This window comes from Passer montanus, unplaced genomic scaffold (assembly GCF_014805655.1).
Source record: "Passer montanus isolate IOZ18808 unplaced genomic scaffold, ASM1480565v1 scaffold71, whole genome shotgun sequence".
In the NCBI taxonomy this organism is placed as follows: domain Eukaryota; kingdom Metazoa; phylum Chordata; class Aves; order Passeriformes; family Passeridae; genus Passer; species Passer montanus.
The window spans coordinates 3,658,464-3,671,348 of NW_024372259.1; the positions used below are offsets into that span (position 1 = coordinate 3,658,464).

The following is a 12,885-nucleotide window of genomic DNA, read 5'->3' on the forward strand; positions in this document are numbered from 1 at the left end:
TATTCAGAAATTCTTTCTGTTCTGCTGCCATCTGGGTAATAGTTGGCGTCTCCATTAAAAATTATTTCCTGTTACTTCCTAGAGCCGACATGGATCCTTAATAGAAAATTATTTGATTTGAGTAATTATGTATGAATAAATTTTTCCCCCCACATGCTAATACTCTTAATTGCTTTCTGCTTTAGGTCTGAGGCACACTTGGAGCAAGAACGAGTTGCTGTCCCTGCCAGTGCTTATCCTGTAGAACACAACCAGCTGGACTCTCATCCAAAGACAGAATTTTTCAGAGAATCCGGAGAGGTAGAGATACAGAAGTTCCCAAGCAGGCCTTTGGAAGATGTACAGCCTCTCCAAACTGACACACCTAACACAGCAGTTAATTTTGAAGGAGTGAGTGAGAAGGTTACACGTAGTTCTCCAGAAGAATTGGTGCCTATGGGGGAAAGTCACTCTTCATTAAAGAGAAGCATTTCCCATGGTTCAAGTCACTCCCTAAAATCAGAAGACCAGAGGGGTGAAACAGCAGCAAATATCCCTAAATTAAGTAACAGACCTATTGAGACAAAGGAGACAATTGAGAGACTTGAGATTAAACCGAAAAAAGAAATTTTGATCACTAATAGAACATCAGAAGGACCAAAACCTGAGAAAACTTTCAAACCTAAGTCTGAAACAAGATGGGGTCCTAGGCCAGGTTATGGCAGGCGAGACGAAGGTGGCGACAGACCAGTAAGAAGATCTGGTCCAATTAAGAAACCTGTGCTTAGGGACATGAAGGAAGAGCGTGAGCAGAGAGAAGAGCGTGAGCAGAGAAAGGAGAAGGAGGGAGAAAAGACAGCTAGTGAAAAACCAGGCAAGCCTGAAAAAAGTGACAAAAAGGAATCACCTCAAGTGCCACTGTCTCAGGCTGAGCCCGAGAGATCCACCTCCAGCAGCGCTCCTCTGGCTAAGAAGATAACCCAGGATGCTGCCCCAGCACCAGCAAGCCAGGAGAGCAGCCAGCCCGAGGCAGCAGCTAAAGCTGTGGTGCAGCCCCCTGCCCCTGCAGTGCAGCAGCAGCTCCCAGCTGCCCAGCCAGCCAGTGCCCAGCTGCCCCCAGCCATCCCGCAGCCCCCGGCCGCCCCGCCGGCCGCTCAGCCCCCGCCCCATGCACAGCCCCCCGCTCCCGCCAGCAAGGAGGACAAGCAGCCTGAGAAGGTGGTGAGCAAGGAGGTGGTGGAGAAACCACGCCTAGAAACCAGGCCAGTGAAAAGAGAGCCTGGCTTGCCACCTAGGACATACTGGAAGGAGGCCAGGGACAGGGACTGGTTCCCAGATCAGGGATACAGAGGCAGAGGTCGGGGCGAGTATTATTCTAGGGGCCGTAGCTACAGGGGTTCTTACGGAGGACGTGGTCGGGGCAGTAGAGGCCATAATAGAGAGTACCCACACTACAGAGATCCTAAGCCTAGATCAGAGCATGTGCCTTCAGGGCCTGTTAGGCAAAGAGAAGAGAGTGAAACTCGTAGTGAGAGTTCTGACTTTGAAGTAATCCCGAAACGGCGGCGCCAGCATGGCTCGGAGACAGATTCTGACAGCGAGGTGCACGAGAGCGCGAGTGACACCCTGCTCTCAGACAAAGACAGCATCATCAAGGGCAAGCACCCGAAAAGAGAAGAAAGAGCTGATGGCAAGAAGCCTCCAAAGCCCCTGTCGTTCAAACCTGAGAACAATATCAGAGTAGACAACAGATCCCTAGAAAAAACATACGTCAGAGATTATGAGAACAAGCCCAAGCCAGGATTTCTTCCTAAAGGAGAGCCTTCTAGACGAGGCAGAGGGGGAATGTATAGGCGTGGTGGCAGGGATCCTGGGGGACGTCCTCCACGTCCATCCACCATAAGGAGACCAGCCTACAGGGACAATCAGTGGAACCCCAGGCAAACAGAGATCATTAAACCAGAAGATGGAGAGCCTCCAAGAAGAAATGAGCATTATGGTCCTATACCAATTGATAAAAGACCTCCGAAATTTGAAAGGAAGTTTGATCCAAACAGAGAGAGGCCACGAAGACAGAGGCCTGCCCGGCCTCCAAGGCAGGATAAGCCACCACGCTTCAGGCGCCTAAAAGAGAGAGAAGCTGCATCCAAGATCAGTGAGGTGGTGACCAGCTCCACAACGAGTGCCACAGTTACTAATGCAGTTAATGAGCCTTCCAACCCTGCTCTGGATGTGTCAGGAAGTAAGACACCAGACTTGTCCAACCAGAATTCTTCAGACCAGGCAAATGAAGAGTGGGAAACAGCCTCGGAAAGCAGCGACTTCAATGAGAGGCGGGAAAGGGATGAGAAGAAAACAGCAGATGCAGCAGCACAGGTTGCTGCAAAGGCAGGAGAAAATGCTGGAGCTCCAAAAAGGGAAATAGCCAAGAGAAGCTTCTCTAGTCAGCGGCCTGGAATAGATCGTCAGAACCGACGTGGCAACAACGGGCCAGCCAAGCCAGGGAGGAACTTCTCAGGGCCCCGGAGCGAAAGGCGGAGTGGTCCTCCTCCCAGAAGTGGAAAAAGAGGGTGAGTACCCAGCCTCTGTGAGGAAGCACAGGGGGTGATGGCCTTCTGTCATCTTCTTGTGGTTTGAAACCGTAAGCGGCTGGTTTAGATCCGTAGCGTGGTAGAAAAGACATACGTGCACCTGTGGCTCTGTACTTTCTCGATTTTTTTGTTTATATACAGACACCTTGAACTTAAAGCTGAGAGTGAAGTGTTCTTGTTTGCACAATGCTAAAAAGCCTAATTTTTAAAAATTGCATTGCTATTTCTTAGTTGAGCTGTGTGTCTTGCAATTTGGATGCAAGCAGAAATGTTCATGTGAGCAGTTTTGCAGTTAATCTCTAAATTGCTGCATTGCATTTTACATCAATCACCTAACACAGTCAAGACAGATGCTTACCATTTAGACTAAACTTTATTTTTCCATATGCTTAATTTGATGGAAAATTTAACAGGGCATTTGATATTTCCCCAAAACAGCTTTTGCTGTTGAGCTTCTCATTAGGAGCTGAAAGTAAAAAGTCTGGACCCTACTAAGAAGTCAGTAAATACATACAGCCCTACAGTGGGATCTGAATTAAATTGTTGACTCCATCCTGAGTGTTCTGTGTGGCATAATTTTCAAATGTTTTTTTTTCTAACACAGGCCATTTGAAGAGCAGGCAGCACCTGTGCCTGGTGCTGATCCTGCCAATGGCAGCTCTGTACATCAGGAGGATGGAGGTGTCACTGCAGCAGGACAGAAGACCACCAAGGATGCCAGTGGCAAAAAGAGAGAAGAACCAAAGGCTGGTCCAAAGAAGCCGAAGGAAAAAGTGGATGCCTTGTCTCAATTTGATCTTAATAATTATGCAAGTATGTATTGATAACATTCTAATAATTTTTTATAGTTCTGCTAGTTTTGTTGCATATATAGCTAGATGTATGAAAACTTTTTAAAAGGGAAATTTTTTTAAAACACCAGAATAATTGTGCACTTGAGCATGGCTGCCTTTGTGATACCAAATAATGTATGTGTCTCTAAAAGGTGGCAGACCTAATTGTGTTACATATAGATGAGAACAATTTTGTATAATCATAACCTTTCATTCCTACCATTCTCCATCACATTCTCATAGTTTAGTTAATTCTCGAAAGCAAAAGCAGTGGTTATCACTGCGAGGCTTAGACTTGATATCTGGGAGGGCTGTTCATTATTCATTACTGTGTTTTAGTAATTTCCTGGAGAATCTGGTACAGGAAGCTCCAGTTTGAAAGTCCTTAAATATGAACTCCTTGCCTTTGAGCTCAGTAGCAAAGCACATGGCAAGCAGAAGCTTGCCATTGATCAGGGCCCCCATCTGTGTCTGTGGGGAAGTAACTTCCACTCCAAAGCCAATTTTGGCTTGGTGCATTGCACCTGAAGCTGTTGAAACAGCAGCATCTATACCTTTCCTTTTCCTATAGGTGTTGTGATCATTGATGATCACCCTGAAGTGACAGTAGTTGAAGACTCCCAATCTAACTTGAATGATGATGGTTTCACAGAAGTGGTGTCTAAGAAGCAGCAAAAACGCTTGCAAGATGAAGAGCGCAGAAAGAAGGAAGAACAAACAGTGCAGGTACAAGACCAGCATTTATAGTGGGGAAAAAGCTGCTTGCTGTGCTGGGAATGTTGTCAGGGGTGCAGGAGCTTCCTTCCAAAACTGTATTTTCTCCTTCCAAATATAAATGTTTAGTTATATTTAATATTAAAGTTGTTCATATTTAGCAAATAAAATTAATTGTTATTTAGTCAGATTGGGATTCTGTGCTTCTCAATTGGGCACTGTCAGGCAGGTGGAATTGGCAAACTGATAAAATCACCTTTTTTCATACTGTGGTAAAGATTTACCCTATTGCTTGTAAATCAATTGATTCCAAGAAGAAAATGGATGAGAAATCATTGTTCCTGTGGTTAAATACCACCCCCCACCCCCCCCAGAAAAATAGATTTCCTTTAAGGCTGGGTTAATCAGTTTGCTTTTTGCCTTTTGCACTCTGCAATTGGTGTCTGTGCACTTTGTCACCTGGAAGAGTAAAATTGGCTTCTCCTTGCAGGTTTGGACCAAAAAAGGATCAAGCGAAAAAGGCCGAGGTCAGAATTCCAAGCTGCCCCCCAGATTTGCCAAAAAGCAGCAGCAGCAGCAGGCAGCAGCTGCAGCTGCCCAGCAGGCTCAGGCTCAAGCTCAGGCTCAGCCTCCCTGCCCAGCCCAGTCTCCAGCCCAGCCCCAGGCTCCTGTTCCAGCACAAAGCCAGGCTGCAGGGGGGACAGCCAGCACAGACTACACCGTGCCAGGCAAAGTCCTGCAGAACACCCAGCCTCACAACGGCCTGGCAGCTGAACTATGGGACAACAAAGTGCCTCCTACAGCAGTTCTGAATGACATCTCCAAAAAATGTAAGTGCTGCTTTTTGGATTTGAGGTGGGGGAAGCAAGCATCGTATTTAGAGAAAGCCAGCTGGCCCATCAGCTTTCTGGTTGTATTTTTACCTGCAGATGGATTCTGCACAGGGAATGAGGGCAGAATATCCAAGTGCAGCATAGTAACCTCCTAAAAGAGGGGTTTGCAGTACAGTATTAGTCAGTATTTTATGTTATTATGTTCTTTCCTCACAAGTTAAATGAGCAACTGTCACTCCCTTGAGGAGTCTGTTTTGTCAGACTTGGTCATTGTTCCAGACATGTTAATTGCCCCACTTGAAAGCAACTGAATAGGTAGCACATTTTAAACCACTGATTAGGTTAATTAAGCTTATTTACTCAAGACATCTGTAATTTACTTCTCAGTCAGTCAGTACATTGATTTGAATACCTCTAGCAGCATTGAGGGGTTTTTTAACTCTCTCTCTTTTCTTAATTGCCAGTGGGACCCATTAGCCCACCTCAGCCACCTTCAGTCAGTGCCTGGAACAAGCCTCTGACATCTTTTGGTTCAGCTCCATCTCCAGAGGTAAGAATGAGGGGAAGAAGAGTAGCTGTGTCTGAAGCTTACCCACCCAAATTATATCTCATTGGGGTTGGGTACAGATTATCCATTTATCCAGAAGTGCAGATACTTAAGCTAATGTGCACAGAATTCCATGAATTCAGGAGATAGTACAGAAACATGGGATATAGGCTGGTGGTTTTATAATTGCATCAGGGAAAAGCTGTTCTCTTGATAATAACTCAGCCATTCACAGATTCTGTTGATGGCTGTTATTCATTGCATTTCCAAAGAAAAATATTGCCCAGTTTGCCTGATTGTGTAGGGCTCAGTGAAGTAGACAGAAACAGGATGTCTCCAAGGAACTAAAGGGGTTTTGTGTTCCTTAAATTGGTGATACAAAAAGCAGTCAGTGCTTTATACCAGTATTATCTGTGGATATTCCCATGGAATTTACATAGCCTTAAATTTTACATTTAAAGTGCTGTGGTCTTACTTTCCTGGTACTTTTTTGGTCTTTATTGTTTTAAACAGCAAGAACGTTGAGACAGCTGTTGTAGGAGACCATTTGAACTGCACAAGAGATCTGGAAATACTTTGCTATTTCTTACTGTTTCTGTTGAATTGAGCATTAAATTTTGAACTTTTCAGAGAATGTTGTGAACCTGAATCTGAATTGCACTTGTTCCTCCTGATCTTGGTGATGTTTACATATTTCTTCACTGCTTTTTCCTTGAGCTCCTTTAACAATAGAGACTTGAGGAGGAGGAAGTGTGTGTTCAGATATTGTTTATTCTTGCAAATCTGTTGCAGTCACAAATGGTACCTCTGCAAAAGATAAAATGGTTCTTCTAATGGTTTTCAGCTGAGCATGTTTTGTGTTCTTTTCTGAACTATTGTCATTGTACTGATACAGAAAATGTTCAGAATGGGCTAAATGTTTGCTTTTTAACTAGGGGACAAAGCCTGGACAAGAAGGTGGAGTCGATCTTGGTATAGAAACCATTCAGTTTGGAGCCCCAGCTTCCAGTGGCAGTGACAATGAAGTTGGTCCTGTGCTGTCTGAGAAATCCACTGACAAATTACCAGAACCCAAAGAGCAGAGACAGAAACAGCCTCGGGCTGGACCCATCAAAGCACAAAAGGTAAAAGGTCATAATTGCAGTACAAAGTTCAGTCAAAAAAGGGTTACAAATAGCAGAATACACTGAGTTAGGACTAGACCCATAAAAATTGCATCCCTTTTTATATTTCCTAATACAATCAACAAGGTGGTTGTTGCAGAGATGTGCAGGATAATTAAACAGCACCTTAGCCCAGCAGAGGCTGCACATTGGTTCTGTATTAGAAGCCAGGGATGGGAGTATGCATTTGTGATAGCTTTGTTGGGAAACTCTGGATGTGGTGGAGTGCTTTGGTTTTGTTTGTAGTTTGAGTTTTCTGTTTTTTCTTGGGCTTGCCTCAAGGTCACTTAAGACAAGGTCACGCTCAGGCCTTGAGAGCTGTTTGGAAACAGCACTGCAGTGCTGCCCTGGCTGTGTCTGCAGGTGCAGTGCTTCTTCCTGCCTTGCCCCCTAAAGTGATGAATGGTGCCCTGTTTAGTTTTGTAGCCAGATTATCAACTGATCAGTACATGAAGTTGCAGAAAAAGAAGTGTTTTGAGGAAAGGGAGGAATGTTAGAGATACTACTTTGAGGTCTCCAGTTCAAATGCACAGTTGTCTGAATAATTGTATTTTTTGCAACTAATACAAAATAGCTAATCAAATTTATATCAGCTTAAAAAATAAGTGTTTTCTTGCCTTCCAGAGATTTTCTGTTATTTCCACCTCCAGTGCACACTAATCTGTGCATCACTAGCACTCAGCACCAGCTTCTAATTCTCAGAAAGAGAAGGTTATAGCAGATAAACTTGTCTGGTGACTTAGAGCATCAGCTATTCCAGTCCCTCTTGATGTCTGAGATTTGGCAGCAGTCCTGATGTAATTAAAGCCCTTTTGTCTTTCTAGAAGAGTGGATGTTTCTTTGTGTTGGTTGTTTAGGTTTTGGTTATTAGTTGGGTTCCCCCCTCCAAAAAAAGAGCTGAAATCTGGAAGTTCAGTCACACAGAGAATGAATTTAACTTCTGCTGTATGAGACACTGAGTGGACATGTTGCAGTTCATGGCTTTCACTGCAGGATATAAAACCTGTTCAGCAGAGAAATATGCACTGATTAAAACTGCTAATGAATTGCAGTACCCGTGTCTCAGATACACTGCAGCCAGTCTAAAACTGCCCAGTAAAATCACTTAGAGAGAATGAACTTCCAAGTTAAATAGAGACAATGTACTTGACACTGTGTAGAAAGTTCCTTTGTTCTGCTGGTTTAGAGCTATCAGGAGTTTTGCAGATTTTGTTGAAAGACACATATGTGACTAAATAGTAAATGCATTGGAGGGTAATATTTTTTACACTCCTTTGAGTGAGGCAGCTGTAAATCTAACTACCTTGGTGACAAAAAAATAAATCCCAACAAACAAACAATTCTTACATACCCACCCACCCCTGTGGTGATGTTGATTGCTGTGAAGCCTAAATGCAAGCTCATATTCAAGATTGGAGATGGGTATTGTTGAATTAATATGGGAGATGTAAGAGGACCATACTTGAAACAAAGCAATTGACCTTTCCAAGGCAAAGTGTGAAGGTTTAAGTGACCTTAAAGTGTCTGGAGGAATTTCAGCCTCTATAAACTATTAGAGAAAAAATTATTTGGGCTATTTTAGAAAGTCTTCATCCACTCCCAAAATACCTGGTTTGTATTGAGAAAAACAATTACCAGCTGCTTATAAAAGCTTAAGGAATTGAATTTTCAGGACTGCCTTGAAGGGATTTTAGTGCTGCTCAGTAGTGAAGTGGACTGAGAGTCTCAGCCAGAAAGGATGTGGCTGTTCCCTAGGGCCCTCATTCTGCTGTAATTCAGCTGCACAGAAAGGAACTGCTGAATTGCAGCAGTGATCCAGCCATGGTGTCTGCAGTATAAGGCAGCACTTGTGTGTAGGTGTTTTGTTTTTTTCTGGATCCCTTTAATGATCAGTTTCTGGGGGAAAATGCTGCCAACATCCATACATCAAGATAATTTCAAATAAAGATGGAGTCTTCTGTTCTAGTTTCCTGGGGCCCTGTAAAATCCTGAATCCCTGAAAATTAAAATAACCTGTAGGTATACAAAGTCATGTGGTTTCTGTATTTTTTATGCTTTTCTTGTAAGGACAACCAAACTGATATTCTTTTGTATTGAACTCTGCCACTTCCTATAAAATATTCATTATTTGAAAACAGTGGTTTGGATTACTAATGTTCAAAATCAATGCATTTCATGTACTTATGACTTAGTCTCAAATTCTTTTCCTGATGGAAAATGCTTCCCCTTGAAAAGCTTTGTTCTGTTTAAAGAATGACTTTTAGCATGTTAAAGTATTTTTGTTGGATAGGACCCAGAGAGGAAAGCATGACTGACAAGTTAACACTAACTTAGCTTCCAGACTTGAGCCCGGTAGAAAACAAAGAGTATAAACCTGGTCCTATTGGGAAAGAGCGTTCTTTAAAGAACAGGAAGGTGAAGGATGCCCAGCAGGGAGAGCCTGAGGGACAGGAGAAGCCATCTCCCACCTCTGTCAGAAGCCCAGAACCTGTCACTACAAAGGAGACCAAAGCAGCGAGCGAGCTGAGCACCGAGATAGGAACCATGATATCTGTGTCTGCTCCAGAGTTTGGGACAAACACAAAGGTAAGAAAAACACTGCCAGATTACCAAGCACTGTGTGTAAAATGTGATTGCAGTGAGGTGGTTGACACTTGGCTGCCTGCTGGTGGTGCTTGGACAGCAGAGCCCACTGAGTGGCAGATAGGAAACATTGGTGCTGCTTGAATTCAGAAGTGCCGCAGAGCTGTGCTGTCTTGTCCCTGAGCACAGATCAGCTTGGAAGTCTGTTCTGCTGAATGGCAAAACTCAGTCCTGAGCACTGCTGTGGAGAGCACTGGAGCCTGGTGGAGCAGACTCAGATCAGTGTGATGTATGCAGGATGACTTCCAGCAGAGAAGTGAAGTCGTGCATGATTGCTGGATGAGTGTGTGGATGACCTCAAGCTGTGAATTAAGTGCTGTTCTGTGAAAAAAATAAATCTCAAAACTAGCAATGTGCTAAAGCTTTAGATGAGGCTTATTCTGTGTCCCTAGATGGTCATGTGTATCCTCTTGGCTTGGATATTGTCTAGATATTCCTTGCAGAACTTCACAGTATTTAGGACTCATCATAGTCCCGTTTTCTTTTTAACTGCTCAGCAGTGAAATGGTGATCTGGTGTTGGGAATCATTGTTCTGCAGGTCAGTTCTTAGATGTGGCTGAAAAACATCCCCAGAGGCATCTCCTTTCTGCCTTTGTCTTAACAAGTACTCTGGTTGTCATCTCTCAGATGTGAAGAGATGATGCAGTTGGAGTAGCTACTGTTAATAGTTACACCTGCTTTGGTACAGGAAAAATTATCCTTGAAGATTTAAAAAGCAGTTTTCTAAGTATAGACTCAGGTTGGTTGCCTGCTGTGTCAACCATCCTGGTCTTAAGCAGAAATCTTCTGATGGCATTTAGGAAAACTGATCCTCTTTAAGAGTTACATTAATAGTCGAAGAATATGGGGTGTGGATCACCCCCAGTTCATCTTTGTCACACATCTTTGATCCCACAGTTAGAAAAAGAACCCCAAACCAAAGGACAGCTTAGGCAGCTTTTTGCCATAAAAGATACTGTCTCAATGAAGTGTTGCTACAGAGCAAGTGGAAGGATATTTGTGTCCAACATGGAAGCTGCAGGCTTAAGAAATGTCCGTGCAGGGATTTCTCATCCTTCCTGACATTTTCCATCTTGTAGGTAGGTGTGAGTGGTTTATGTTCATACCAGGAACTGATAAAGTGTCCTTGTATGAGAATCAGAAGTGCAGAGCAGTAAATACCTTGCTCAGGTGTTTGGTGAGCCTGTTTGGTTCCTGTGCTTCCCAGGGTCCCACAAGCTCCTGTGGCCAGAGCTCGACAGGAGGAGAAGCTTCTTGTAAGCCACAAACAGAGTAGGAAACACAGCTTTGATTACTGCAGCCTGAGTGTAGTCAAGTAGCTCTGCTAAAATCAGCAACATTTCCTCTCTGCAGTTGTATTTTTGAGGTATCAGTTCTTCAAAAGGGAAGTCTGGACTTTGTGCCAGTCTGGGTTTAGCTTAACAAGGGTTGCCAAGGTTCCTTGAACTGCCACAGTACTGAAGCACTGAGGTTCTGTTTCTGGAAGGAAAACCAGAGTGCAAAGAAGCTTTCCAGTTTGTGCTGCATATGAAAGTTCTCAATTTCTTTATTGAATGGTTGCTTAAAGAAGCCTTTAGTAATAGGCCTAAATACTCCTGTCTTAACAGCCCCAGGTTTGCTTTTAAATTCCTTTGTTAGGAATAGTTCCTGAGGCAATAGTAAGTTGCTTTTTTCTAGGAAAGAAGTGGAAGCTAAACCAACAGAGTTACATCTCTGGAAGTTAAACCAAAAACCTGTGAATTTACTGGATAAGATAACCTTCATGTAGGTTTTTCAGGAATAAACCTGCGATAAATGTCCCTTCTTTTTGAAGAGCCTTTTAAAAGGGGTTCAAATACTGCTCCAGCCTTGGAATTCTTGTACTGATGTACATTGAAATTGTTTTTTCTTGTCTTGGTACTCTTTCCATTGCTTGTTCATGAGGGAGGAGGTGTTGACATCTTTAACCTGATGTTTCAATGTCAAATGTTGATGATGTCTTTTCTTTTGATAGTCTTAAACATCCCTCTCAGAGATCCCTGCTCAGCTTCCAGGAATGTACAATTGTTGTCTGTTTGATTTAAATGTCTGTAAAAGCCAGCTGTCCTCCTTCAGAAGCTTTTAAGAGTACCCCATCCATTCCAAAACAAACATCTTGATGAGAGCATGTGCATTTAATCATACAAGACTGCTTGGATACTGTATAAATATAAGTGAACTCCTACAGTGAGATGTTTAAGTTTAGTACTGAGTATGATGCTCGGAAGCCATTGCAGCTGTTTCTCTTGGATTTTGCAATATTTCTGTAGTGAAGGCAGTCTGACGTGTAAGTTTCTGAATTGGGTAAAACATCTTAGCCCTTGCCTTTCCCAGCCTTCCATTTGAGCCTGTCAAATCCCAGGAAGATCAATACCTGGTTGTGGATGTGAAGTATTTGTACAGGTAGCTGTACAGCTGTGTCTTACAGATGGTGGCTAAAAGGACACACAGACTGGTTTTCAGAAGATTTTGAGTATCTTTCAAGCTCTAATTTGGGTGATATATGTAAATCAGGAACCAGTCAAATAGCTAATTTATCTCATTAAGTACCCTGATCCTTTACAGCAGGGTCAGCTCTGAGGTTTGCCTTGTGCTTTGTTCATCAAGTCACTGGAGGTTTTATCATCTCTTCTTTTTGAAGGAGGTAGTTACTAGAAGTCTGCCTGTTCTTTTTCTTCAGGTCCAAACAATTTGTGGAGAACTCCAGAAAAAGCATAAACATGAGCTTTTTGCTCCAGCTGTTACTAGTTTATAATAAAGTAATCAATTGGTTTCTTGAGTCAAACAGTTGTACAGGAGAATCACTTCAACTGAATTGCAAAAGCTTATGGTGATGAGCTACATCTAACAGAATCCTGGACTTAATGTACCAGGAAATGAAGGATGGAGATTAATATACAGTTTATGGGGTGGTGTTCATGTGGTTAAAGCATTGTCTTGTCTGCATGGTCAGCCTGTAAACCCCCCTTGTGCTTCAGCATTGCACATGCACTTCTAAGGGCACTAGAGCTGGTACAGTGGTTTGGGTTTAATTCTAGTGGAAAAGCTCTTTTTGTGCTGTGAGTTTGCAGAGTAAGAAAGTTAGCAGTAGTCTTGATCCATCTTCTTGCATAAGGAATTTCACTGCTCAAACCCTGAAAAATTGCATTCAGACCTTGAAGGAAATTTTATAAAAATACTTCCTCTTTCTTATGCAGTAATGCATCCTTAAAAAAATCTGGAGCCATTTAATTACTTCATTAGAAGGTCTATGTGATGAAAGCAGCCTTGCATGCTTGCCTTGTTTTACCCAGATTAAATTTGCCTGTTGGAATCCAGTGCAAATGTGCAACTTGCAGTTTGGTGGCTGGGATTGTGGGAAGCACCATATATCTTGTATTTCACCAGTTTAACAAGTAAAGGAAGTAAATAAATGGAGAAAAGAGTTTTCTGTTTTCTTCATAAATTATAAGAACAAATGAGTGTGCACATTGTCCTCTCACCCTGCTATGGTTTAGCTTGTTCTGGTCTTTTACCAAAATGAGCTCATCCTTTTAAGGAGGATTCTTTGTCATTTGTCAGTT

At 42.9% G+C, this 12,885-nt stretch overlaps 1 protein-coding gene across 11 annotated transcripts in view; it reads left to right on the forward strand.

Annotated features, from left to right (window-relative positions):
- Positions 1 to 12,885, forward strand: part of PRRC2C (proline rich coiled-coil 2C) — a 68,952-nt gene that overhangs the window by 33,377 nt on the left and 22,690 nt on the right. For 10 of the 11 annotated variants that reach the window (XM_039730364.1, XM_039730363.1, XM_039730370.1 and 7 more), the window contains exons 16-22: positions 186 to 2,549; positions 3,175 to 3,383; positions 3,975 to 4,129; positions 4,608 to 4,947; positions 5,415 to 5,500; positions 6,433 to 6,621; positions 8,995 to 9,246. In XM_039730364.1, the coding sequence (XP_039586298.1) occupies positions 186 to 2,549; positions 3,175 to 3,383; positions 3,975 to 4,129; positions 4,608 to 4,947; positions 5,415 to 5,500; positions 6,433 to 6,621; positions 8,995 to 9,246 (3,595 nt within the window). The remainder of the gene's footprint in view (positions 1 to 185; positions 2,550 to 3,174; positions 3,384 to 3,974; positions 4,130 to 4,607; positions 4,948 to 5,414; positions 5,501 to 6,432; positions 6,622 to 8,994; positions 9,247 to 12,885) is intronic. The other variant, XM_039730368.1, reaches the window with a different exon arrangement.